We start from the raw sequence: 25680 nt of genomic DNA, 5'->3' as shown, positions 1-25680 counted from the left end.
TTCCAACATCTCCACCTTGGCCCCTAGCCACCCAGCACTGCCTCAGGAGCCATAATCATCCGTTCATCATAAAGGGGGAGACCCCACCAAAGAGGATCCCCCCGGCCATTTTCCACCACTTTACCAATGCACTGGATCCTAGCCTTCCAAGACCCCAACCGCTAAAATTAACCAAACTTTCAAATTATAATTATTAATAAAAGGGGTGGGTGGGTGGATGGGAAACTTTTACTTCCAAAAGAGGGCCTCTCACTTCCGTCTAGCAAAACTTTTAACTCATCCTATTCCTAATCCCCTCCTACCCCACGCTCCACACTAACACAGCGCCCTCTATTTTATTAACCCTTAACACCCCTGGGCTAGGTCCTGGGCTGAGTCTTGCATCTTGCAGCTCTGAACGCAACCCGCCCACCATAGGTTGGGGACCGCTGCCCAAGAGGCCATAGCACCCAAGGCCACATTCTAGGTGACCTGGGAAATCCAGCCCTGTGCACAAATGCATTTATTCTAGACATAGAGGAGGGTGTGTGATTGGTGGGTTTGATTTCTTAGTTCTCCAAGACTAGGAAAGATGACTATCATGAGTGAACCTGGGTGATCAAACAAACCTGGAATGGATCTGGTCCAGGATTGAAAACATTTTCCAACTAATAGCAAATGATTTTAACAAATGCTTACTGCTGCAATCAGGAGGACACATTTCATTCCCCTCCCGGTGATCATTAGGCAACATTGTAACTTTGTGAAAGGTAAGAGGTTGCAGCAGGGTCTGAGCTGTGCCAGACATAACAGGATATGCATGATTGCAGTATTGGACAATAGGTACCGACTCTGGATGATGACGCCTTAACAAAAATACCACTGACTTTCTGGAGAGGGAGTTCTCTGATTTGTGTTGTGTAAAAGCAAATCTGAGCCTGGGGCACTTCAAGGGTTTTAGTAAATACTGTAGAAGAAAGAAAAGTCTGATGCCAAATTCAGAGGGCATCTTGTACCCGATTTCCACTGGAAATGTTATTCAAGTGCCTGGATAGGGCCACGTGTCATTGTATTGCTGCACATTTGCTGCATTTTATTTAGGATCCAGGCCCGGAGTGTCCTGGAAGGAATGGGTGGGCCAGGCTCTCCTCCTCTGTCCATGCCAGAAATTTAGGATGTAACACCTGGCTGATAATAAAAGGACACCTGTCTTGGAGACGCTCAAGTGGACAGGCCGAGTTCAGGGAGAGCCCAGGAGAACTCCCAAAATTTAGGTCTGTGGGGTCAATAGAGGCTAAGTTTGTTTTTTTTTCCTGCCATGCTGTAATGACTCTGCGAGGGAAAACTCTGGAATTTGCTTTTGTGAATAAAAATGGGCAGTGTGCCCTGAAATTGAACGGGAGCCTAAAATTCCTTTCTGCAGTGAGTGCATTTAATACTAATCCCTCACAATACAAAACATTTTTCTTTTTTTCTAACATTCTTTATTTATTTTGTAAAAAAGGGAAACGAGCAAAATAAACAGATACAAAACATTAAGAAAAAGTGCAAAAAGAACATGTCTATTCCAAAGGTTACAAATAATGCGTGTAATGCAGGAAAAGTCCGTACAGCAGAGATGTCCATAATCAGTGTACAAACATCCATACTTATAAAAGTTGATGCAAGCATTGTTATTAGCCTATTGAATATGTGAATAAAGAGGGTTACCTAGAACAAAACATTTTGGTAACAAAACATTTTTCTTAATAGCTCCCTGGAGCTGCAGGTTTTAACTTTCCCGGAATTTATGCTTTTTTGGTTAATATGTCTGTGATTGCTGCGTCAACAAACTTGAAATTCAAACCCAGCCCAGGTCAGTGGATTTCAGTTTCGTTTCCTGAAGCTGCAGTTAGCAATGGCGTCTGCTGACTTGAAAGAAGAGCTGAACTGCTCGATCTGTCTAGAGATTTATACTGATCCAGCAACTCTGAAATGTGGTCACAACTTCTGCCAAGAATGCATCAATGGTGTTCTGGATAGTCAAAGAACCGAGGGTGTTTTTACCTGTCCCGAATGCAGAACAAAATTCAAGAAACGTCCATGGCTGCAGAAAAATGTGACTCTGTCTAATATTGCAGAACAGTTCCGATCAACGTTGGTCGTTCAGAAAAAGTCCGGGGTGTTCTGTACTCATTGCATTCACGCTGCTGTACCTGCCATTAAATGCTGTCTGCATTGCGAGGCTCTCTTGTGCGAAAGTCATCTAAAAGTCCACAGCAAGTCACCGGAACACGTCTTAACCGTGCCCACCAATTTTCAGAACAATTGGAACTGCTCCATCCACAATGATGTTTTGCAGTATTACTGCACCGTGGATTCCACCTGCATCTGCGTGTCGTGTTTGGAAAGCCGCCACAATCAACACCCTGTTCAGCTGCTAGATGTAGCCTCCAGAAATAAAAAGGATAAATTGAAAAAGATTTATACACAACTTACTTCCAAGAAACAGGAGACTGAGAACAGGCTCCAGAACCTACAAGAGACAAAGAAAAAAGCCGATGACGCAGTAGCCGCATTTACAAGCCAGGTGGGTGACCTGTTCCAAAAAATCCGCCAAAGGTTGGATGTTCTTGAAGTTCAGACTGTGGACCAGATAACCAGGCAAGCTGAAGAGAATTCAGAGCCGGTCTCTGATCTGATCCAGCAGCTGGAAGTAAAAAAAGATGAGCTGTGTAATAAAATTTGCTATGTCGAGGAACTCCGCAGCATGACAGACCCCTTGATGGTCCTACTGGAGAAGGAATCAATCAAAAGTGACTTCTGTGTTATTGATCAGGGAAGTTACCAACACAACCCAAAAATTGAGGAATTGAATGAAGTTTTGATCTCTTTGAACTTGCACAAGGAAATATCCAACATTTTGGCAAGTGTTCCAAAAGTGCTCAATCTAGAGGCGGTACCAGACCTACGACTTGACGAGGAGACGGCTGCAACCAATGTGGTCATTTCCCCAGATTTTTTAATTGTGCATGGGTCACAGGATAACACCTCTGTTGAGGACACAGATGACAGGTTTGAATCTTACCAAGTGTTAAGCAGAAAGGGTCTGGAAGAAGGAAGACATTATTGGGAAGCTGAGGTGTGCGATACCACTAACTGGAGGATAGGGATGTCTTACTTCTCCATAGACAGGGATGGGGAAGGCTCCATCTTTGGAAATACTGACGAATCATGGTGCTTGTGCAAAAGTCAAAAAGAGTATTTCTTCAAGCACGATGGTGATCAGATATATTTACCTTTCATATTTCAAAGATTTAGGCGTTTTGGAATATATCTAGATTATGACAAGGGACAACTCTCCTTCTACAATTTGGAGCCGGAGATTAGTCACTTGCACACCTTCTACCATAATTTTTTTGAGCCCCTTCATGCTGCCATAAGGGTGGGCAACAAAGCCTGGGTTAGGATTCTCAACTGAATACAGGACGGCTTTGGGATGACGAGAGAACTTAGCAGAGGACCATTGGATCAGAGGACCAGAACTTTACCAATCCTTAGATAAATACCAATTGGACATTCCAACCCTGGAAACAGAAAAACATTCCCAACCTTTAGAAGTGCGCGTTGTTTTACAGAAGCTTGATTACTGACTGATTACCATTGACAAGGGCCAAACTGGACTGGAATTGGGTTACTTATGGCCACCATAAAGCAAGATTGTTTAATGGCTCCCCAACCAGTTGCACATTCTCCTGGAGTGAAGAAAGATACCAACTACCATCAAGTGGCACTTTGCGGTATAGGGGTGCATGGGAACCTCCGACTTCCCTTCCACATGATGGAACTGCTGCTTTGGCCATCCGTTTATCAAGAACTGTCATGTCAGTCCTATGCAAAAACGTTCTTGGCTTCCAGCTTCCAGAACAGCGGGGAACAAAAGGATCATGGCTGTTGTTGGTCAGGCTGGTATTAAAATGTCCCTAATGTTTTGCTAAGCACCTTGTTTTAATGTTGGATAGAATTGGCAAAGGTTTAAACCACTAATGGAAATTCACTCTTTTTATATGTCCTTGGCACCATTGTCTCTTATACAGAAAGTAATAGGAGAATCCTAAAATGTGATTTGGTTGTCAGGGTTGGAGTTCTTTTGGGGGCTTTTGTTTGCCTCAAATGGGTTTTGCATTCTATAAAAAAGCAAATAAGAAGGATATCACCTATATATCAATATAAAATGATGGGGTGTAGAAGCACAAGGAGCCATTTCTGCTTCTGTTTATTATTATTGTTCCATTTATGCTTTTTGGAGCTTTTTTTGTGATTCTGTCCTAGTTGTGGTGTCATCCAGCTGTATCCGTCTGTACAAATCATACCGGATGCAATGTAAAGGGTTTCATAATGTTTCTGATGGCACTGACCACTGATCCAATGCCCTCATGCACCTTTTTGTGATCTTTTTTTCTCTGAAAGCCTGAAACCAGTTGTAGAAGTTACATTGTGTCTATTTCTTGCTCTGGTGCAAAAAACAGGAAATGATAAACAAATTTCAACGAAGCATTTATAACCGTGCATATGAGCTCCGGCATCTAATGGTTCCTCTGATGTGAAACATTTAACCTTTACTCTGCAGAAGCAAATTCTCCCTTACCTGTTTTGCCACATAAAAATAACAGCATATTTGGCACTGCATATTTGAATAAAAAATTCTTAGCCCTCCCCAAATTAAGATATTGTCTAAAAGTATAGACCCTGTAACGTATTAGAATGGGAATTCCAATGTCTTGTAATATTTACACAATCGTTAATCAATCTGTGCTTAAAAAAAATACTTTTTGTAATCAAAAATACAATTTAGCATGCAAACGACTTTATTCAGGCTTTAAGTGCTAGTTAGACCCCTGATGTCCCCCTTCCCTTCTACTCTAGCCAATAAAACACAGACTCTGCCTTATCTGCTATTTATCTGACATAGGATTTAGACTCTGCACTTGGAAGTACTAGAAGCTGAGTGCCTCCAGGTTTGTTTTGTGGTCCCAGGAGGAACTTCCCCGGGGATGATTTTTTGAGTTTAAAGTAATGGTGACAGGGTCTCTTTAAAATTGATCAACCCTTTTATGACAGGGTCCTATTTACCTTTTCCTTTCACTTATGTATAGAGAACCTGCTAAATATTTGCTCCCTGGCTGGGGCAAAAAAAAATGCTTGCTCCCCCTGCTGACAGGTGCTGGGATCACCCCCACATTTTAGGGGATATAAAGTGACATCTGCATGTACCTCCTCCCTGGGTGTTTATACTTACCCAGCCATATCACTCACCTTTCTCCTATTGTATTCAGTGTCAGATGAAGTCAGAATGGGGGGGTCATGGCACCACAGGGCCCCCCTATAAAACAGGGTTTAGGCCCATACACTTCACACGGCAAAGGTCACATCCCCAATCATCCCCCTTACCAGTAAGGATCAATAGCAAGGGTGGGGGTGGAAGGGCAATAGGTTAACATGGCTGGGTCTCTTTCATTTACTCTCTCCCTATATATATTAGATTGGGATCAAATAAAAGTACATAAAAAGTAAAAAAATAAATAAATAAAAAACAGAATACAATACTTATAAAAAAATAAGAAAAAGAACAAAGAAGATATATCAAGAAAATTACAAATGTTATTATCAATTTTACACTTTGTAAAAATGTAATATCATTAAAATATAAATGATTCATCCATTGTGATTCTGACATTTTTTCATTTGAATGCATGGAGGATTTCGTAGCATCGTATTTACTATAATGACTTCAGTGTAATTTAGATATTTTGCCAGCAGGTGGCAGAACAATCCTATTCTGAATAATCAGATTTATTATGCATGAGAATTTAATGCAGCTTCTAATGTATCTGAATGAAAAAACAGTTTGGGTGAACAAATTATAAATAGACCTCTAGGGGGGTTTTAATAAAGCAGTAAATCTGGCATTCACTGAAACATTCCCTGACAAAGAATCATTTACTGCCTGGAAAACTCAATTGTTCCAGTGAATGTCAGATATTCTCTCCCGTACCCGTAATTGTGTATTGAATGTGAATCAGCTCATTTTCTCTGTTGTTTGCCTTTCATTTTTAATAATCTCATTTGTTGTGTCATTAGAAAAAAAATCAGCTTTATTATTATGCTTATATCTGGTCAAAAATAAACATTTTCCCCCATCTCCCTGCGTTTTATTTTTATATAAAAAAAAATTCTGCAAGCACAGAAAAATGCTTGCCAGCAATCCAGTGAGCTCCTAACTTCCTGCGGTGAGGTGACAACACTGTTTTTGTTGCACTGAAATTCCAAGTAGTGTTGTCAGCTCTGCTCAGTTCTCCTCTGCTGGACTACAGAACATCTCCCTCCTCCCACATCTGTCATCCCCAATGTGTCATCTGTGAGCCAGTATCTCAGGCCAAGAAGCAGATAGTGACCCTGGATGATGCCTGAACAAAGATGGCTCTGTTCTGCAAATGAAGGCATGGGAAGTGTGGAATAAATGTTTGAAAAATATATCTCAGGCTATGTGTAGTTAAAATCTCTCTGCATGCTATACATAAATATGTCCAGCAGGGGTCAGCATTGGCTATGGAAACTTTTTGTGGAACCAGACATTGCAATAAGTTCTTGTCCTAGTTTCTATTCTTAATATTTAATATTGTATTATCATTTATATCTTCTGGCAATACTGCCAACATCCCCAATATACATTAAAGAATACAAAAGCAAAAAGATTAGGGACTTTATTGTATTATTATTATTATTATTATTATTATTAATAATAATAATAATAATAATAATAATATTAAACAGGATTTATTTAGTGCCAACATCTTACGTAGCGCTGTACATTAAATAGAGGTTGCAGAAGACAGACAGTTACAGACAGGGACAGCTGAGGAGAGGAGTTGCTTCCAGGGCACTGCATGGAGTATGTATGTTCTACTTTAGATGCACATTCATGCTAAACAAATGTATTAAAATTGTTTCATTATTTATTAGGGTGGATTTTAAAATAAATATGGCATTAAAAGCCAGATCTAAAATATCTCCAAATCTTCTCATACCATTGGTTCCCAGCATTATCTAGAAATCAGAAACAAACCTATTGCATGAATGTGGCATCCCAAGCAAGTCCTGCAGGGTTACTGCACCGGGAATTCCATCTGATGGCTGCATGAGGATAGCAGGGGCCAAATGCAAACTTAACCTATGGCATTTATTAGGATTCTGACCAAATTTTGTATCATTACCATACACTGTAAGTAAAGATTTGCAATAAAAATAATGAGAATCTGGAATTTTGTTTTAAAATTATCATACATATATTTATTTTTTTAATTATTTTAAGATCAATCGGTGACGTCTTCCAGCCAGCAGTAACCTGCAATAGAAAATAGAGACAAGTTAATTAATATTAAATTAGGTTAGGTAAAGAAATGACATTGTAAGGGGGTTTCAGATGAATTACTCATTTCTATTGTTATCTGCAGCCTTGTAACCTGACCTGGCCTATCCTATATGTCACCTTACGGCCTTCTCATGTTTTAAACCCTTAGAGGCCATGTTGATAACGTACTGGTCTTTTTGAGTTGATCCTTAGAACTCATTTAGTGGAATTTTGGGGTCAAGTTGCTCATGTAGGGGGTAGAGGGGTAACTCACTGGTGCCCCCTTTTTGATAAGAATGGTGGTTCACCATCTGTGGTTGGAGCCAGCAGCTCTTTATGGATTAATTCTATTCAACATTGCACCTTGTGATGTCAGTACTTACCTGTAGATCAGAGAAACCAAGATGGCGGCAGTGACTGGGCCCACCCAGTACACCCAATGGTAATCCCAATAACCAGCGACAACAGCAGGGCCCAGAGCTCGAGCAGGGTTCAGGCAGGAGCCAGAGATGGAGCCCCTGAAAGAACAAAAATCCAATGAAGGGAATTTCTGGAGGTGAATCGAAGGACATGCGTGTGTGGTATGCCTTGCCTGCTATTGGTTGCTCTCATGTCAATCATTTCCTACAGAGGGAAAGCTCCTCCCCTTTCTCACTGTGATTTTGTTACATTGTAACATGATGGGATCAAATGTAACAAAGTATCATTCTTCTGCTCCTTACAGGTGATGCCCTTTGTGTCCTTGCAACTTTGGCTTTGTGTCTATTACATTGTACATTGAATAATTGCTGTATTACTGACCCTCAGGGGGGTGTGTTCCCTATTTCCCCTCATACTATTGGTTAATTTGGGGTCACACCAAATTTCCAGCTATTCACTGTTTAGTTGTAATTCTGTTATATTTTATTTTTGTTGCCTGGATAAATCACAGGAAGCCTAGGGCCCAATGGATGCTCTGGGGGCCCTGCTACAACCTTCATGCCCTGTAGTAAAGCAAAGAAATGGGGGTGTTGGTTAACGCTTGGACTATGCCAGTAAGGGCAGTAAAATGGGGTAACTTCCCTGTTCCCATTCCAGTTCTTACAAATGATGATCAAAAGGATGGATGGGGCAGTACTTTGATCCAAGTCCAATTTGGCTTTGATCTGTCTCTGGAAGATCCCCCTCCTCCAAAATATATTGGTAGATTTATTGGTGATCACATACCAGCTGAGACAGATGAAGCCCTTCCCTTTTTATCCCTTTGGTCAATGGGATGCAAACATTTTTAAGCTAGTGCAATTTGCATGTGATTTGCAAAAAAAAATTTCTGTATTTCACTAACCATGTCTATTTGTTGGCCTGGGAAGAGAATATTCCCATTTCTTGGTCTTCCATTGGTTAGATTTTTAGGTCTCAAAAAACAGCCATGCCCCTGAGGTTTTTGTTTTATTCTTTTTTGTTGCATTGGTCTTTTAAGCATTATAATTACCCTGTTAATATTCCAGTGATGACAGTGAGACCAATAGAATATGAAGCCAGTGGTGTCCGGCTATGCTCTCCCAGGGCCCCCATGATGACGGCGAAGATTAATAAGAAGCTGAAGACAATCTCCACTCCAACGGCTTTACCGACTGAAGTGTCCTCATTCACCATGCAGACTGCCCCGCTGTGATTGAGGAAGGAGTCCTCGTCTGCCAAGCCCTGAAATAAGGGAATCGTGAAGCATTAAAACTTATAGGAGGAGAAGGGGAACACCCTGAGCCAATCAGGTCTCTGTTTACCTGTCAGAATCTATCATTCATTGTCCAATCACAAGCTTTGCTAATAACGGCATTATCTGTATTTTAACTGTGTGCTATTTGGTTGGATTTGGTGATTATACATTTCTATACTGAAATATGTACTAAGAGAACCAGAATTACCCCAAGGTGGGGTTCATTTCCTGAATAGGTTTATTTAAGTGTAATCTGTCATGAATGGGGCACAACAGGCTTCCCAGTCTAATTGCAATATACTTGGAAAACTTTATACTTTCCCAAAAAAAAAAAATTTCCACTTTTTTACCCTATTTCAGTGCTTCTGATCTTCCCCCAGCCTTTTTTTAACCACTTCCTGTCTACATGCACTGGCTCCAGTATCAGCGGTGCATCATTAAACTGAACCAGTTCCCTATTAGTGGCAATGGAAGGTCGTGCCTGGGCAATGTGTGTTGGCACAGCCACTTGGAATGCCCAATAGAGGGCCATGTTACAAAGTGGCAATTTGAGGACACCTGTCACTCTAAAATAGTGGACCTGATTTATTAAAGCTCTCCAAGACTGGATAAGATAGACTATCATGGGGGAACCTGGGTATTCCAGCAAAACTGGCATGGATTTGGTCCAAGATTGGTAACATTTTCCAACTAAAAGCAAATAATTTTAGGAAATTCATTCCAAGCTTTCAGGATTAGCCAGGTTCTCACGTTATTAAATCCTCTACATGTCCCTGTACCTACCTTGGCCAAGAGAGCTCCCAGCATGCCCCCTGAGAGCTGACATATCCAATAAGGTACCAGCAGGATGGGAGTGAGACCTCCACAAATTACCACGCTCAATGTGACGGCTGGATTGAAGTGCCCTCCGCTATAAAAGAGATACTTTTACCATTACCAACATTACATTAGCATTACAACCAATTTTAGTAATCTCAACCAATCATAATTCCCCCTTGGTTCAGATTTTTGAAACAAAAATTAAGTTGGCTTCTACGGACTTGAATACTTGCCTTATGTTACCAAGGACAGAGATGACAATGGCCAACGAGAGTCCATGTGCCAAGGCTGGGATGAGCGGGCCGGCTCCATGTGGGTTAACCAGAACAGAGAGACAACCAATAGAGAAGAACAAGGTGCTGCCCAGGAGTTCCACCAAACACGGCTGAATGTACTTTTCCAGAAAGTTTGGCTCCTCTTTATCCCTGGCCGTGAGAACCTCCCTGGAGGCCGAGCTCATGCCCCGGAGCTCCGTCTCTTGGATGTACTCGTCACATTTGGCCATTGGTGTTCTGTCTTCACTTGGTTGACTCAGGCTTATCATGAAAGGGAGATGCAGAGAAATTTGTTTTAGATTATTTAAACATGGACAAATTGTAATTATTTTTTCATGAACACATCATATACCTACAATAGAAGTTTTCACAAGGAGCCAATGGAAATGTTGCAATACTATTGTCTGTGATAATCTTTATAGGAAAGACAGAGGTCAGTTTGTACCCTCCCCAACCCGACATTTTGTTCCTTTGTGTGTTTGTGCATAGGAATCAGTCTTATTTAAAAGGATCAGTCCTCCAAGGATTTTGGTTGCGAATAGAGTTGAATCACCCAGCAACAGCTTTTGGGATTTGCAAACCAGTGCAGATCCAAGTGCTAGAACAATGGACTTCTCCTATTGTGGAACCTTGGTCCTCCCTTATGTAAGAATAAGTAAACCGAGAATCTGATCTATATACAATGTTGCACTATGATCACTGACCACTCTGATATTCAGCTTTCAGAAAACTAATATGAATGTCTGGTCAAGACAGACACAGCTAGTGTCAATGGAGCACCAATAAATTCATGAATGCCACCTATAAGCCATAGCAGGTAGGTGTGATTGGGAACATCCCACATGGTCAATTTTATATATATATATATATATATATATATATATATATATAAATATAATATTTAAACTGAACTTTGTACCTATTAAACTGTATATATATATATATATACAGGTAAATAGGTACAAAGTTTAGTTTAAATATTATATATATATATATATGTATGTATATATATATATATATATATATATTATACCTGAACATAATACCTAATATGATGTTACTAGAAAGTAATTTTCCCATTTTCCCTGGTCCGCATTCTACATCCAGGGAGTGTCCCCAAGAAAATATGACATGGAAAGCATTGAAGCCAAAGCATCAACATGACAGCCAAGGATTTAGTATTTTCACAAGGAATAAGCAAAACTTTTCCTTGGATTAAAATATAGACAACAATAAAAAAACTATTCATGAAAGACATTTGTGACAATCTAGATCGGTGTTTCTCAACCTTTTTTACATGGGGGAACCCTTGATGCAACTTTAAGGTCTTCAGGGAACCCCGGCTATAATGACTAAATTCACAATATATTGACATGTTTGTCAGTAGGAAGAATTCCTCTTACATTGCTGACCATTGGGAAGAATGCCACCCTTCCGAACCTCTGGAGGAACCCTGATTGAGAAACACTGAACTAGAGGCTAAGCAAAAAAATATAATGAGCCACAAATTCTGAACAATGATTCTTATAATATATAATAATTCATACAACAATGAGTTTCAATAAGCTTCTGAGCTAAATAAAAAAATCTATTTTAGTAAAAAAGGTAAAAGTGTCTCTGAAGCCAACTTTTTCATATTGCGTGTAAAAAATGCGGAATATAAACTTGTCAGGGTCTCTTTATAGATCAGTGAATCTGACATTAACAATATGATGAAGAATCAATTATTGACATTTAAAACACATGGAACTAAAATATTCTACATCAGGGAATATTTCAGATTCACTGCATTATAAATAGACATACTTTTGATCTTTCAACACTTATTCATTACTGAGATCTTTGCTGTTGTCATTAGGCATTCACTAGACAGATTCACTCCCCAAAATCACTGACCCCCCAATCTTAAAAGCCATGCAGATCTGTATATATTGTTATATAGCAGAAAACTCAGATCTCACGCACACTTTATAATAATTATAGTTGTAGCTGTCACATCCAATACATTTTTAACATTTGGAAGAACAATAGTCAATATATTCATTCAATCGAATGATTTTCCAATGATTCCTGTAGAGTATTCCAAATGCTCAATCATGCTTGCTGGTTCTGCTGATCAAATGAAAATATTTGTCTAAAACCTGCATTTCATTCCATTGACCCTTTTATAGCATGGTGATTCTTCTGTCAGATCTCAGTGATCTGATACATAATAAGATTTCCTAGAGAGCCCTTTTAGAAGTTTCACTTGGTCAATATATTAAGCTTTTCAGGAAAAGAGGAAACATATGAAATTTCACAAGTCAAATTAAAATCTCTATCATACTCACATGTACTGCGACGGATTTCCCCTCGTTGACTATAAGCAGCTCAGACTGACGCCGAGTATGAATTTAAAGATTTCAAAAAGCTTCCAAAGTTCAACATTTAGTGGGAATGACCCAAGTTAAAGGGCAATGACCTAGAATTCAAAAGATGGTAAATCCCACACAAAACATGTTTTTTTTCATTAGCTGGTTTTAGTGAATTACCTTTTTAGAAGGGACCTATAATATTGAAAACTATGCACTAATTGAAGGGGTGGTCCATGCGGAAATGTTATACATTAAACAATGTTAGTCTAAAAATGTGTGCACCTACAGTCTTACAAATGATGGATTTCAGGTGTATCCAGTTAAGGGGGCTCCTAATAATTTAGAATGCACAGACATTTGAGACTCTCCAACATTGTGCTCTTCCAACACTGTGTTCTTCCAACACTGAGCTCTTCCAACGTTGTGCTCTTCCAATGTTGTTCTCCTCCAAAATTGTGCTCTTCCAACACTGTGCTTCTCCAACATTATGCTCTTCCAACATTGTGCTCCTCCAATGTTGTGCTGTTCCAAAATTGTGCCCCTCCAACATTGTGCTCTTCCAACATTGTTCACTTCCAAAATTGTCCTTATCCAACATTGTTCTCTTCCAATGTTGTGCTCCTCCAATATTGCGCTGTTCCGACATTGGGGTTACAATTCGGAGCATTTGACCAGCTTGGTGTGGAGGAACTCAAGTGTCCTTCACAGAGTCCCTTAGCCCTTTCCTCTACCAAACCATTAATCCATGTATTGGAACGCCTATAGTGAGTCTTCTCATACATCATCAGTACCTGACCTCAGAAAAGCTCTTCAGAACCATAGGCAAAAAAGCTCCCATATTGGAATCTTGTGAAAAGTCTTCCTAGAACAATGAGGGTTGCTTTAGCCAATGGGTGAGAACAGCTTTATATTGACCATTGGGTGGTTGTGGGGTTACTTCATTTTATTGGCCTGGTTTCGGAATAGGATGACCAACATTCACTACCAGCAATGGTGAGGTGTAAGACTTTTGCCCTTTTACTGTATATATCAGGGGTCAGCAAACTTTTTTGGCTACTAGGCCATTTTAGGAGGTTAGGAAGGCACACTAGGCCAGACTCTCTCTGCCACTGATGGTCCACCCCCCACCAGGAACGCCCCTGAAGGGAAAACCCTCTGATATATAGCAGAGATGTGCCATTGCCTGCTATCATTCACTTGTTTCTTTTTCAGAATTTTTACCTACCGATATATATATGTATGTAGGATATATATTAAAAAAAAGGATATCATTTACCTGTAAATTGTGGTTTACATTTTGGCCTCTGCGTTGATATCTCACACTGTATTTCCTCCGAAACGTCTTTACATTTAGATAGCTGTTGGTATAAAAAGCTCAACGGATGGCACCCACCCTTTGTTCGGAGGGTTTGGCATGCCATGCTGGCCATTGTCATGTTGGTTTATGTTTAACTAAAGATTGCCGTTCTTGGGGACAGGCTGCCCTTTACATTGTCCGTGGCTGCTCGTGTGTGGAGTACTTTTTGGCTTGGCGCCCGGCCCAGCGGCCTGTGATTATGGACCTCCGGACTGTACAGGAGGGTACTGCCAACTGGCTGTATATTCTTCTGGGCCTTGGTCATGGTGATGGCGGCCAAGTTCAGACTACAAGGGCGCACGGAAACAGCTTACAAGAGCAGATGTCGGAAGCCCAGGAGGTCCCAATACGAATTCTTTTTTCAAAAGATGCGAAGTGTTTCCTTATAGTGAAAAAAAAATGTACCAATGTGTATGAAATATATGTTTTGATTGAACTTTTTGAATTTATTTTACAAAATTTGCTTTGCACATTTAAAAATAAAAATCAGCTTTTGGCACAACATTTACTTTGCGTTTTCCTGCAGATGGTCCGTTCTTCCGGCTGCTGGCTGTTGCTTCATGTAAGTTTGGGCTGTCATAGACACACCCCCCAGGGCCACGTTATCATGCTGGCTTGGGCTTTGATTACTCCAGGGTATCATTAAGGGAGTACCACTTGCAGGAGGAAGAGGGAAGACCCCAGATGTCACTGGACTGGCCCAAAGCCTGTTGGAGATGAGGATGGGGGAAGATGGTCAGGAAGGGCATTTTGTGCACATGGAACAGGCTGCTATTGTCTATAAACTGCAAAAAGACTTTCAAAAATTTCCTCCTGAAGGCCACCAAACCCATTAAAAAAATGTTTTAATCTTATTAAAGTCTCTAAACAAAATCAGATCTGAATTCCTATTCATTTAACATAGTTGTGACTTTTTGTGTCTCAGGCCGCCTGTCACTTTGCTCTGTCCCTGCCCTGCCTTGGGGCACCGGAGCAGAATGAAGACTCGCTGTTGGCCATTCTGGGTTAGGCCCAGCCGGTCCCAGCCATGCAGTGAAAATTAACCCCCCTGCACGGGGCTGAGTGTTCTTTAAATAATAAATGAAAACATGAAAGAGGAAAGGATCAATAATTCATCTGGTAAGAATAAGAGAAGCATATTAGAGACATGGGAGTGCCTGGACGGAACTCCAAGGGGGGCACCACAGTCTGTACAGTGCAGCAATGCATGACAACTGCGGCGTTTCAAGTAACGACTATGTCCATGTTTCTCAACCAGGCTTCCATGGAACTCTATGGTTTCTTCAGATGAATTTGTATGTCTCTGGTCAGTTTAAGTGACACCAGTGATCTTTATCTATCTGTATGGGTGATATTTTTCCCACATTTTTCCTAAAATACTGCTGAGAATAAATGACCACAGTACCACTCATACTGCAACAAATTAATCATAAGCATTGGACTGCCCCCAAGGAGTTCTCATTACTAAATGTTGCAGAGACAGCTTCATGATTGGAGGAAAGCAGGTCATATGACCTTTTTATTAAAAGTAGCGATGAAGTCCCAGTGCAGCAATGCCATCTTTTTTAAATGTGCCCCTAACTGAACCCAGCAGCCATGTTAGCTCTATATAAATGGGTAAGAGAAACACTACTTTTCATAGTTTAGTTCTAATTGCAATAGACTTAGGTGGGGGTCATGTGATCAAGGCTGCCTATATGAGGGAGCGCAAAAGCATTTTTTTTCAATTCATGGAAATAAACTATCTTTTTATAATTTAAAATCATAAAGTGCCTTACTGTGTGAATTCTGTGTGAATTCTGTGACAGGTCCACGTAACAATCACCAACATATACCTGTTTTTACTTTTTAAAGATTTTATGAAATCTTATTTAAATGTATGAAATAGAATATTAAATGAATACGCAATGCAATGCCAGCATTTTACAAGGAAGTTGTTCCATCATCTTTTTTGACTGTACCCGCCCTGAACATTTCCAATGAAAAATATAAGCAATACCACACCTGCTGGAATTTTTGGCTTCCCAGGGATTGCAGTTTTGTAGGTTGTTTTAGATGCATTTTATTCAGATTTATTTTGCACAGAATCCAGAGGGACAATTGTTTAGGCACCCAGTTTCAGAAGTCCATTTTCATCCTCCAAGCATCTGGGAGCGTTGAGCTCCATTTTCAATGATTCGAATGATTAATGAAGAGGCTGGAATTGGAAGTGGCTCGAACTGGCAGAAAACCCTGAGATGCTGCAGGGAATGTCTCAGAAAACCCAAAACATGTTAATGCCTCTGCAAAAAGGGATTTAAGGCTCTCCAATTTGTTAAATAGTAATGAGTGCTATGGGGTAGTTGAGGCCATCCCGCTGTCATTAACCACTTGTCTGAACTTACCTTAGGCATGCACATACAAAGGAAGGTACAAAGTGTGCCACTGCACAAGGACCCCAACCCTCTTCAGCCAACAGGGGCCCCAAGTCAGTGCAGCAGGATCGGGACCCCAGGCCAGTTCTGCCCAGGTGCCCACTGTTGGCTACATCCACCATTGGGTATGTGCAATAAGTCATTGTGGCGCCATTTATTTTTGGCAGCACCCCAATGCACTAGGCCAATGCAGCTATGACACCCATATGTTGCAGTGCATCCCAAGGCACGGTAACACACCACTGTATGTAGCCGCATGCTGTCCCATAAAAATATGCTGGGTGTGTATTTTTTGGTTCACATATGTGCATTGCCATCCCATTGAGTAGGAATTGGTTGCCTTAAGGCAGGGGTCGGCAAACTATTTGGACTACTAGGCCATTTCAGGAGATCAAGAAGGCACACTAGGCCAGAAGAACCAAGGTGTCCAAAGAAAAGGTTTTTTCCAACCTCAGCCTTCTGCGCATACGAGGTGTAGTCTCTGTGCGTGTGCTTGGCATCGAAATGCCCCTTGAGATTCGACCACTTGAAAGTGCTGTTGGTGTAATTGCACACTAAACACAGGGCTTTGTTGCCGCGTTGGAGGAAGAATATTTGTCAGTCCATTCGGGGTTGAAGACACGACGTTTGAGGTCAACCTTCCGGAGACTGGTAGCTGGGCGTTGCTTCTGCTCTTTAGGCAAAGTAATTGGGGTTACTGTGCGGGAACTGCATGATATGGCGGGAACTCACAATAACTCGGCAATATAATTAGGCCAGATCCAACAATAAATAACTAGGGGGGCGTTAGGCCGTGCTGGAATACTGACTAGGCCGTGCTCGGCCTAAAGGCTGGAGTTTGCCTACCTTTGCCTTAAGGCAATGCATGGCGTGATGTGCTTTAATGTAATGCATAAAAACAAAGAAGCATAACAAGGTCCTTACTAGGTAAAAAAATGACAAATCTCTGGGGCTGTGTGTTATTGCGAGAAACAAATACAAGCACTGCGTAATATGTTGGCCCTATATAAATTCTGTTTGATATTAATAATAATAATAATAATGCACGGTAAAAAAACCAGGCTGCATTCACACTGCTGCAATGTGGCGATGCATGGCTTGGCACAATCTGAAATGAATTACATTGCACATTGGCATCCCAATGTATTAGGACAATGCACCTGGGTTGTAGCGCACTGTATTGCACTAAAATACCAAAAAAAAAAAGGTAATGTGCAATTTCAAACATGTTAGATTGCATTTGCAGCCATTTGATTACACTTCATTTCTGAGCAATATGGTGTGTTGGACTGCCTGTTCATGTAAAGGAGATTCCAAGCTTAACATGGAATGGCAACGTGCATGGCAATGCATTTAGTGAGGGTCTGCCAAAAATGAAGAAAAGTCAAAAGAAGAGAATAGAATGTTGGAGCAAACTTTATTTTATAAAGATTTTATTTATAATAATATTTATTTTTCAATATAATAAACATATTATTTAATATGTATTTTGTTGCAATACCTCCACCTGGTCCAAATATTTCCCCTTATAGCTGCAAATAAAGCATAATTAAGAAAAAAATATATATAAAAGCTTGGTGCATGTTTTAAAAAAAAAATCTTGATAATATTTATTTTTCATATAATTTTATAATACACATTTTATTTATTTTGTTATACCTGTAATACCTGTACCTTCTCTAAATATTTCCCTTTATTATTCTAAAATCTGTATAACTAAAAAAAAATATAATTAAAAGCTTGGTTCTGTGTCTAAATACACTGCTCCTACCATATAGAATACACCTGCCCCCTCTGTCACCTACTATTGCCCCATCTCTTATTTCATTAATGCACAGAGAACATGCAGAAAACTACAACTCCCGGCATGCTTTGGGCGCAAACCTCCTGGGCATGCGCAACTGCTCCCCTGCTGTCCAGCCTGCAGTGTAAGATCTTCTGCTGCTGCTGCTGGAGATGTGAGAGCAGCAGCCACATAAAGGGGTTGGATCTGGGCTTGGAGCATGCAATAAGAACAGGCAGGGGAAGAAGCAGACACAGGGGGTGCTGTAGTCTGCACCCCTGCCCCTTTTGGAGGACCCCATTAGCACCCCCCCAATGGATGATGCTCCCTACTGCAGCAGCCTGGCACCTCCTGGGCACTGGAAGAGGCTGAGTGCTGCAGCTGCCCCTCTATAACAGGGCAGAAGAGAGATTGGAGGGGAGGCATGTGAATTTCTGCTACAACAGGGGGGAGGGTCTATTTATTTATTTATTTTCTTGCATCCTGGAGATTTCTATAGACTCCCCCATAGGGGCACAAGACATTTCTATTTTTATTAGCCGCACCTTGCAAAGATGAAGAAGCAATTCAATCGGATGAGGCAGCTGGCCAACCAGACTGTGGGCAGGTAAGAGGCTTCTCCCAGGCTTCACCAACCCCCCACCCATCTCATGGCATCCATTGTGTTCACCTTTTTTTGTATTAAAGGCTGACCTTCTTTTTCCATATGGCTGGATTGGATTTGGGGGGGGGGGGGGGGGGGGATTTCTCCCAGTGCTGCCATGGTTAAAAAGGAGTGCCCTCTTATTTAACCTCTGCAGCGCTGGCTGGAGGGTAACTGGCATCCTGCACAGAGGTATAGGGTGGGCTTGGTGGTGGAGCATCAATGGATGGAGAGCTGGGAGGGCGGGTTTAGGAGGTTGGGTGTGTATGTGACCAGGGTGGGAGCCAGTAATTGGGTCTGTATGCCTGACCGAAAAACACCAGATCCATGTACAACCGCCTCTGATTTCTATCTATCTATCTATCTATCTATCTATCTATCTATCTATCTATCTATCCAATCATTTATATATTCATATTTGTATCTATCTATCATTTATATTTGTATCTTTTTACTCACCTATCATCGAACTATCCCTTCTCTTCTCTTCTCTCCTAATATCTATCTATCTATCTATCTATATTCATGTTTGTATCTCTTTATCTAACTATGTATTCCCCCCATCGCTACTCTTCTATTCTTCCTTCTATCCCTTATCTATTATCTACATTTGTAACCATTTTTTCATCTGTCTATCTATCCAATTTATAATTCAGTTGATCATTCAGTAGCTTCCTTTGGCCACTGGCAGCCATTCTAGAATGTTGGCTGCCTTTTTCCTGAAGTCACAGTTCGATATGGGATATGGGTGATATTCAGAAACATGGATGCCACCAGCCCATGGTCTTTCATTGGTTTGTGATTGGTTGGTTGTGATGACCACTTAGTGTCCTCTGGGCTGACCTAAAATAGTTTGTTGCATGGGCCACAACCTCTGTTTCATGTCTGACCACACACATAGGACTAGTACACATAAAAAGATCTGCTGCCAGTTTTACCTTTGACTAACCAATGTAATCAATTTTTTAATTTGTCGTCAGATCCAAAATGGTGCACATGTGTATGATATTTGGCCTTCTGACTGTCTTTATTGGATAGGGATTGGCATTCTGACTGGTATTCAAATTGGATTGGGTTGCTTCTTTGCACTGCCTTTTTTTCAGTTGATATTTACAAACACTTCCGATCTATCTACATCCAATTGAGACCCAAAAACTGGTTGCTTATGATATGTAAGCTGATGCTTTCCCTTTAGATTTGATCGTTTTATTGGATTGGGAGTGACAATTAGTATGTGGGTACTAGGCCTAACCGTGTATTTGCCTCTTTTACCAGTTGTTGGGGAATCAGAGATCGTTTTGGTGGTGGAGGTGCCCATTTCGACTGTTTATGATGATAATGATTATCTAGCCCTGGAACCAGTGATGTCCCTGATCAAGCATTTGGCAATCCATGTTGACCAGGGAGCTTTTTAAACCAGGGTTTCCTCTGAGTATTCCTTGAGCTGTAGCTGACTATCCTCCCATGTGATGGTGCCAGAAGAGTTCCAGGTTCAACACCACTTGGAAGAGCTGCAAGCATGACATTAATGATCTTTTTAGCTTTCTTTAACAGTGGAATCACCATTGTAAAGGGGGAAATTTTCACACTATATGCAAGGAGCATTTTCCCAATGACCTCCAATGAAAATATTTTTTGCCAGGGCTTCCTGAGACTTAAACATGGTTTTAAGGGTACTTTTGGGGTAAAAAGATTGAGAGAGGCTGATCTACAATTAAGCCAAAATGTGCCAGGGAGTGACGGTCCCAGTAGGACTCTGGAGCTGTACCTGGATTCTGAATAGTTGCTTTTGGCACTTCTGTTATGCTATTGGATATGATTGTTGATCTTTGAATAATTTTGGAGACTTTCCATCTGTTTTCAACCAAAAAAAATAATTGGTGGAAATGACAGATCCACAGGAATTGCTAATCATCATGTTAACCATTATGGGCAACCCAGTATAAAACACTGTGATGGAAACTGGTTAGAACCCTCTCGGCATTAGTTTGGCTTTCTTTGAAGGATGACGGAACGTTGCAAACCATTTTTGGTACCGTTCATTTTTTTTTTAACATGCATTTGAACTTTGAAGGGTCATCTCTGTAGTTGACCTGAAACTGGTCAAGTGTGGCCAACAGTGACCCTAAAGTGATGGCTGCCCAATGGGTAGATCTGTAATCATTAGGATATTAAAATGTGGTGGGCGAATCAACCAAGCACCACCCACCACTTCTTATATGTTAATGGAGACTTTGGGATCAAAATTTGGAGATGTCACTGCTGTATTACAGGAAGGTAAAGGTGTAGACACTTATGACCCCATTGATGACCTTAATTCTCATTTTAGCATACCATTCATGTACCTTCATTATCGTGGACTATGTGCTTGTGCTCACCCCTCTACAGCTCCCATAGAAGAACATGGCAAACTCCTCTTTTATGATGGCATATGAGCAGTTTCTCCAGGGTCAGGCCAGCTCTATTAGGTTGATCATGGGCCATCAGTTGGTTGCTATAGGCCTGGACAGCACCTACTTTGTATAGTTAATAGGGGCTTAATTGCTATGGGCAATATATTTTTTTTTTAAATACTACAGCAGATTGAAATTTTAATTTCTACTTTCACTTTATGACCATGGGGATAGGACAATGAAACTTTGACTACATGTTACTCAAGGAAAACCTGTTGTGATTGGCTAACAAGCCCCCCTTGGCTGCCTTCACTAAGCTCCCCCAGGAAATGCTACATGCTAGGCTGTTATGTTAACCGTGCAGCTGAAAAACTTTGTAAGTCACTGAACAGAAACCTATTCGGATCAGTAAAATAATTGTTTGGGCCTTACATTTTTCTTTCTGAAAGGGTTAATTAGGAGGCGAAGAGGGTGGGTCATGTTTTGTGCTCAGGTGAAAATCGTGTCGGTGTCCATTTTATACGATTGGATTCCTTTTTATTTTGTGTGTTTTGCTGGACACACATGGCGATTTCGCAATCATTCGGTGAAAGGGTTTCGTTTTACGATCGCCGGGAATACGCTATAAATTCTGGGGCTGAATTACAGCCAGGTTTGGCAGAGTGTGTTGGGGTGGGATGAAGTTAAAGGGGGGGTTGGTATTAGACTTGTAAGTGTCAGCTTGAATAATTGTCTGCTGACGGTAATTGGGGTGAGGTTGGCACCCTTTACCATACCAAGAAATGAACAACATGTGTTTACAGGAAGGGGGAAGTGCAACATTCCTGAACATCAACACTGCATCCTAAGGAACAACTCCTTGCTGGGTCGTAAATGGTAACATAACTCGTCAATATTCTGTAAGAGAAATGTAAAAAAAATATAAAAATTTGCAAATACACAAAATTACATTTTTATAGATGACCAAGTCCAAATCTTGGGAAAAAATTCAATAATGCAATAGGAGGTCCCCTTGTTCTTTGTCTGTCTTGTCGGCACTGGCAGAGGTATATTTTGGAAATTGTGGGTGCAAATGCCAATTTATATATAACAACAGGGCCCCTAAAAGCCCCCCCTCATTGCCTATATTGTCTTGGTGACACAACGGGAAGTGAAGATGCAACAATAAATCACCCCTTCTCCCAAATCCTTTTGGAACTGAAGATACAAATTTGACCAGCAATATTGCAAGTCCTGACTTGCAGGAATGGTACACCAGGGGCTGCAACCCTACCAACCAATCATTTGGCATCTTTTATTATTTATTTTTTTTACTGATGAGAGGTTAATTTTCATTGTATGCTATGGGTACTGCAGTTTATTGGGTTTAATATAACCCCCCCCCCCTTTGAACATCACTGTCTCTTTTGGCTAGGCCCATCCTGTAGTGCCATGTACATTGGGTGGATCTGAGAATGATTGGCCTGCATATTCATTTGGGTGAGTGGTTGGTGTTCTCTAAATTACTTACCTTTGTAAGAAGTGGGTGGGTCCAAATGGAAAACGGAAACCTCAAAGGTTAGATATGGGGTCATACTGCGGTGTAGGGATCACCATGGCCATTGCGATGAGCCAGAGGACCTGATTTATTAAAGCTCTCCAAGGCTGAAGAGAATACACTTTCTGCAGTGAAGCTGGGTAATCCAGCAAACCTGGAATGGATCCGGTCCAGGATTCAAAACATTTGCTAGCACTAGGTCCCGGGTTCGAATCTCGGCCAGGACACTATCTGCATGGAGTTTGCAGGTTCTCCCCGTGTCTGCGTGGGTTTTCCTCCGGGTACTCTGGTTTCCTCCCACAGCCCAAAAACATGCAGTTAGGTTAATTGGCTTCCCCTCAAAATTGATCTTAGACTACATTAATGACATGACCACGGTAGGGACATTAGATTGTAAGCTTCTTTTAGGGACAGTTAGTGACTATCAACATGACTATCAACTTTGTACAGTGCTGCGTAATATGATAGCGCTATATACGGTAAATACTGTATAATAATAATATGAAGTGGGCACTTTTTGGGGGAGGGGGGAATTTCTTTTTACCCCTCTGAGATCAGCACAGATATCCTGACCAGTGACCCTGTGAGGTGTTCTGTAAATTCTTTTTACAGGCAAATCGAGTGAATATTCTGATTTGTATCAGTTGGAACGATGAATTGTATAAGTGTCATTCACTGCTATGAATGAACGTTTTCACAGTGCTGAGCTTCTCCTGGTGCTAGATTGATAGCTGTGTGCCCTAAAGAAAGAACCTCATTGGCTCACAGTCTAGAACCCGCCATCCAGTCTGATTTTTTTTTCTCTCTAGCATTGTGGGAAGATAATATAAAAAGTTCACAAAGTTATACTAGCTGTAATAAAAAAGAAATAAGCATTGGGGTTTATTTACACAGCAGTGAATATAACATTCACTGAAACATTCCCTTCCGGAGAATCAATTACTGCCATTGAAACACATGGACCTGAAAGATTCCACACTAGCGAATGTTTTAGTGAATGTCAGATTCACCGCTATGTAATGTTTTGTTTTTTTTAAAAATAAGCACACCTGAAGTAAAGTTTCCCCTTTATTGTCAGTATTATTCACTCCCATTGGCACTAATTCTGAGCATGACTGCGATGTAACCAATAAATCATTTTCCAGGCCGCGGTGAGGAAAACCCCCATTAATTACACACTTCCTCATCACGCTCTCTTCTTGTTTTTTTCTTTCTTTCCTCTTGTAACGCCGATGAAACCCAAGGAAATAAATCATGTCATCGGTGCTCCGGGAACTCAGCCAAAAAAATGAAAAAAATGTTTTATTTTTGCTCCATTTTTTAAATTGTGCGACAATTTTTAGTTTATAGCTTTTTGTAAATTTAAAGGAACAGAATGAAACTGCGTGAGAAAAAGTGATAGAAATGGGCTCGTATGTAAAATATCCTTCTGCTGAACACGGGAAATTTTGATTGGGTCACCTGATTGGCCTTCGGTGGCTCCAGGGTGCAAATCAAGTTAGATATTAGGTTCAAAGTTGGATAATATCAGGTGGGTTCGTAGAGTTCAGTTGTCACTAACCATCCTTTCCAGTGACAATTATTGACCGTCTTTATGTAGCTTTAAATGTTGGAGCAAAAGCAACTTTTTGCAAACAGCTGAACTTTCCAGTTAATAAAGCTTGCTATGACCCCCATTCAATCACCACATTGATCCCTAATGTAGACTTTCAATACTTTGCCATAAGCCTCTGTTACGTCTGCCCAGACACCGGCCACCTAAAAAAACGGTTTCCTGGATCTGTGCAGCAAAATAGTTGCACCATCCTGCACCTTTTTCATCCACACGCCACGTCTCCTACACTGCAGACCAACCCTCTTTCTTCTTAGAACTTTACTCTTGTGCTATGGAACCATAAACCGGTTTGGCTGAATTTTTTTTTTCACCTTGAGTCGAATTACACGTCTCCATTTATAAGGCACAATAAAAAAATGTTGGTGCGATTATTGAGCCCTGCCCCGTCATAGCAGGTTAGAATAGCTTTAGCCTTCGAAAAAGAATACGTGCTGTGTGGTCAAATGACGCCTTCCTTTCGTGCAATTAATTTGTTACCGGAGGTGAGACCATCAAAGGAGGATGTGAAAGAGGGAGTGGATTGTTTTTTAGGTGTCACTTGTATTTTTTTTATTTTTTTTAGGTTTATATATATTTTTCATATGCAGTTGTTGTATCATGAATTCACACCAGGTGGAATTTGTGAAAAGTGGACCATTATTAGTCATCAAACCAAACATGTTTCTTTTATTTTCAAAATTAAGCCATGAAACATCAGAAAATACCCCAATGAAAAAACAAATAATAAAATACAATGGTCCTTTTCAAAAATAGGCATACCCTTGTTCTTGATATTGTCCACCACCCCTTCCTCCACCACCTTCCCAGCATCAGTGGTTCCTTAATTTCCCATGTGGTCCATTCTTTTGAAAAAGCCTCCGGCCATTCGTTTTTTATTTTTGTTGGTTGTCCATCATGAGTTGCAGGTTTGAGCTCTCCCCAAGGTTCCATAATGGTACTGAGGTTAAGGGTTTGGTATGGTCCTTCAGGAACCTTCGCTTGTTTCTGCTGCTACTTGAAGGGTTGACTGGGTCTTATATAGGGATGGGGTTTTGTGTTTGCAAACTTTAGATGATCAACGCTTGCCTAGTTGGACAGCTCCACCAGCTGGTGGTGTATCCTGGTCTCTAAATGTCCTAATCTATACCATCATTTGCTGCATTTTTTGTTGGAGCCCAATCACCACTTTATGTCAACATTCCCAATGCTGCCTCCTGGCTGTTTGCAAATGTAGACCGCATATAATGTCCCCATTGGTATGGAAATGGCCCCTGACAACACCAACCAACTGGGATGCTCCCTGCTGTGTGCCTTCCCAGTGCTCTTCCCCAGCCCCTTTTAGCCGGGCGCAACGCCAGGCACTTTTCAGGAACCATCCAGCTGTTTTTGGATGGTTACTGAAAAGTTGGGTCACAATACAGGGGCCCTGGACAGTTGGAGCATATG

General features: G+C 40.9%; 3 protein-coding genes across 9 annotated transcripts in view; 2 read left to right on the top strand and 1 right to left on the bottom strand.

Annotated features, from left to right (window-relative positions):
* Window positions 1-1859: 1859 nt before the first annotated feature.
* Window positions 1860-6158, top strand: LOC140325629 (E3 ubiquitin-protein ligase TRIM39-like). Its single transcript, XM_072403575.1, has one exon. The coding sequence runs from the start codon at window positions 1877-1879 to the stop codon at window positions 3437-3439; it is 1563 nt and encodes a 520-aa protein (XP_072259676.1). The 5' UTR covers window positions 1860-1876; the 3' UTR covers window positions 3440-6158.
* A 1122-nt stretch (window positions 6159-7280) lies between these two features.
* On the bottom strand, window positions 7281-13882 carry LOC140325630 (aquaporin-8-like). Of its 2 annotated transcripts, none has more exons than XM_072403577.1 (6): window positions 13790-13882; window positions 10118-10420; window positions 9849-9975; window positions 8841-9052; window positions 7753-7887; window positions 7281-7363 (listed from the first exon to the last, which is right to left on the bottom strand). In XM_072403577.1, exons 2-6 carry the CDS (start codon window positions 10387-10389, stop codon window positions 7321-7323), a joined length of 789 nt encoding a protein of 262 aa, XP_072259678.1. In that variant the 5' UTR covers window positions 10390-10420; window positions 13790-13882; the 3' UTR covers window positions 7281-7320. The 2 variants fall into 2 exon arrangements, with proteins under 2 accessions (XP_072259678.1, XP_072259677.1); XM_072403576.1 differs by lacking the exon at window positions 13790-13882 and adding an exon at window positions 12490-12622.
* Window positions 13883-18225: 4343 nt separating this feature from the next.
* Window positions 18226-25680, top strand: part of ARHGAP44 (Rho GTPase activating protein 44) — a 53064-nt gene continuing 45609 nt past the window's right edge. For all 6 annotated transcript variants that reach the window (XM_072403571.1, XM_072403567.1, XM_072403570.1 and 3 more), the window contains exon 1: window positions 18226-18674. In XM_072403571.1, the coding sequence (XP_072259672.1) occupies window positions 18622-18674 (53 nt within the window). In that variant the 5' untranslated portion in view covers window positions 18226-18621. The remainder of the gene's footprint in view (window positions 18675-25680) is intronic.

This window comes from Pyxicephalus adspersus, chromosome 3 (genome assembly GCF_032062135.1).
Source record: "Pyxicephalus adspersus chromosome 3, UCB_Pads_2.0, whole genome shotgun sequence".
NCBI lineage: Eukaryota > Metazoa > Chordata > Amphibia > Anura > Pyxicephalidae > Pyxicephalus > Pyxicephalus adspersus.
Note: the sequence above shows the minus strand (reverse complement) of the source record. Positions and strands in the feature narration are given on the sequence as shown.

Coding starts and splice junctions, on each gene's coding strand:
- LOC140325630 (XM_072403577.1), bottom strand. CDS start 10,389: ATGGCCAAATGTGACGAGTACATCCAAGAGACGGAGCTCCGGGGCATG. Junction 7,888..8,840: donor ATCACTGGAATATTAACAGG/GTAATTATAATG, acceptor TTGTTCTTTCAG/GGGCTCCATCTCTGGCTCCT. Junction 7,364..7,752: donor TTGGTTTCTCTGATCTACAG/GTAAGTACTGAC, acceptor TTTCTATTGCAG/GTTACTGCTGGCTGGAAGAC.
- LOC140325629 (XM_072403575.1), top strand. CDS start 1,877: ATGGCGTCTGCTGACTTGAAAGAAGAGCTGAACTGCTCGATCTGTCTA.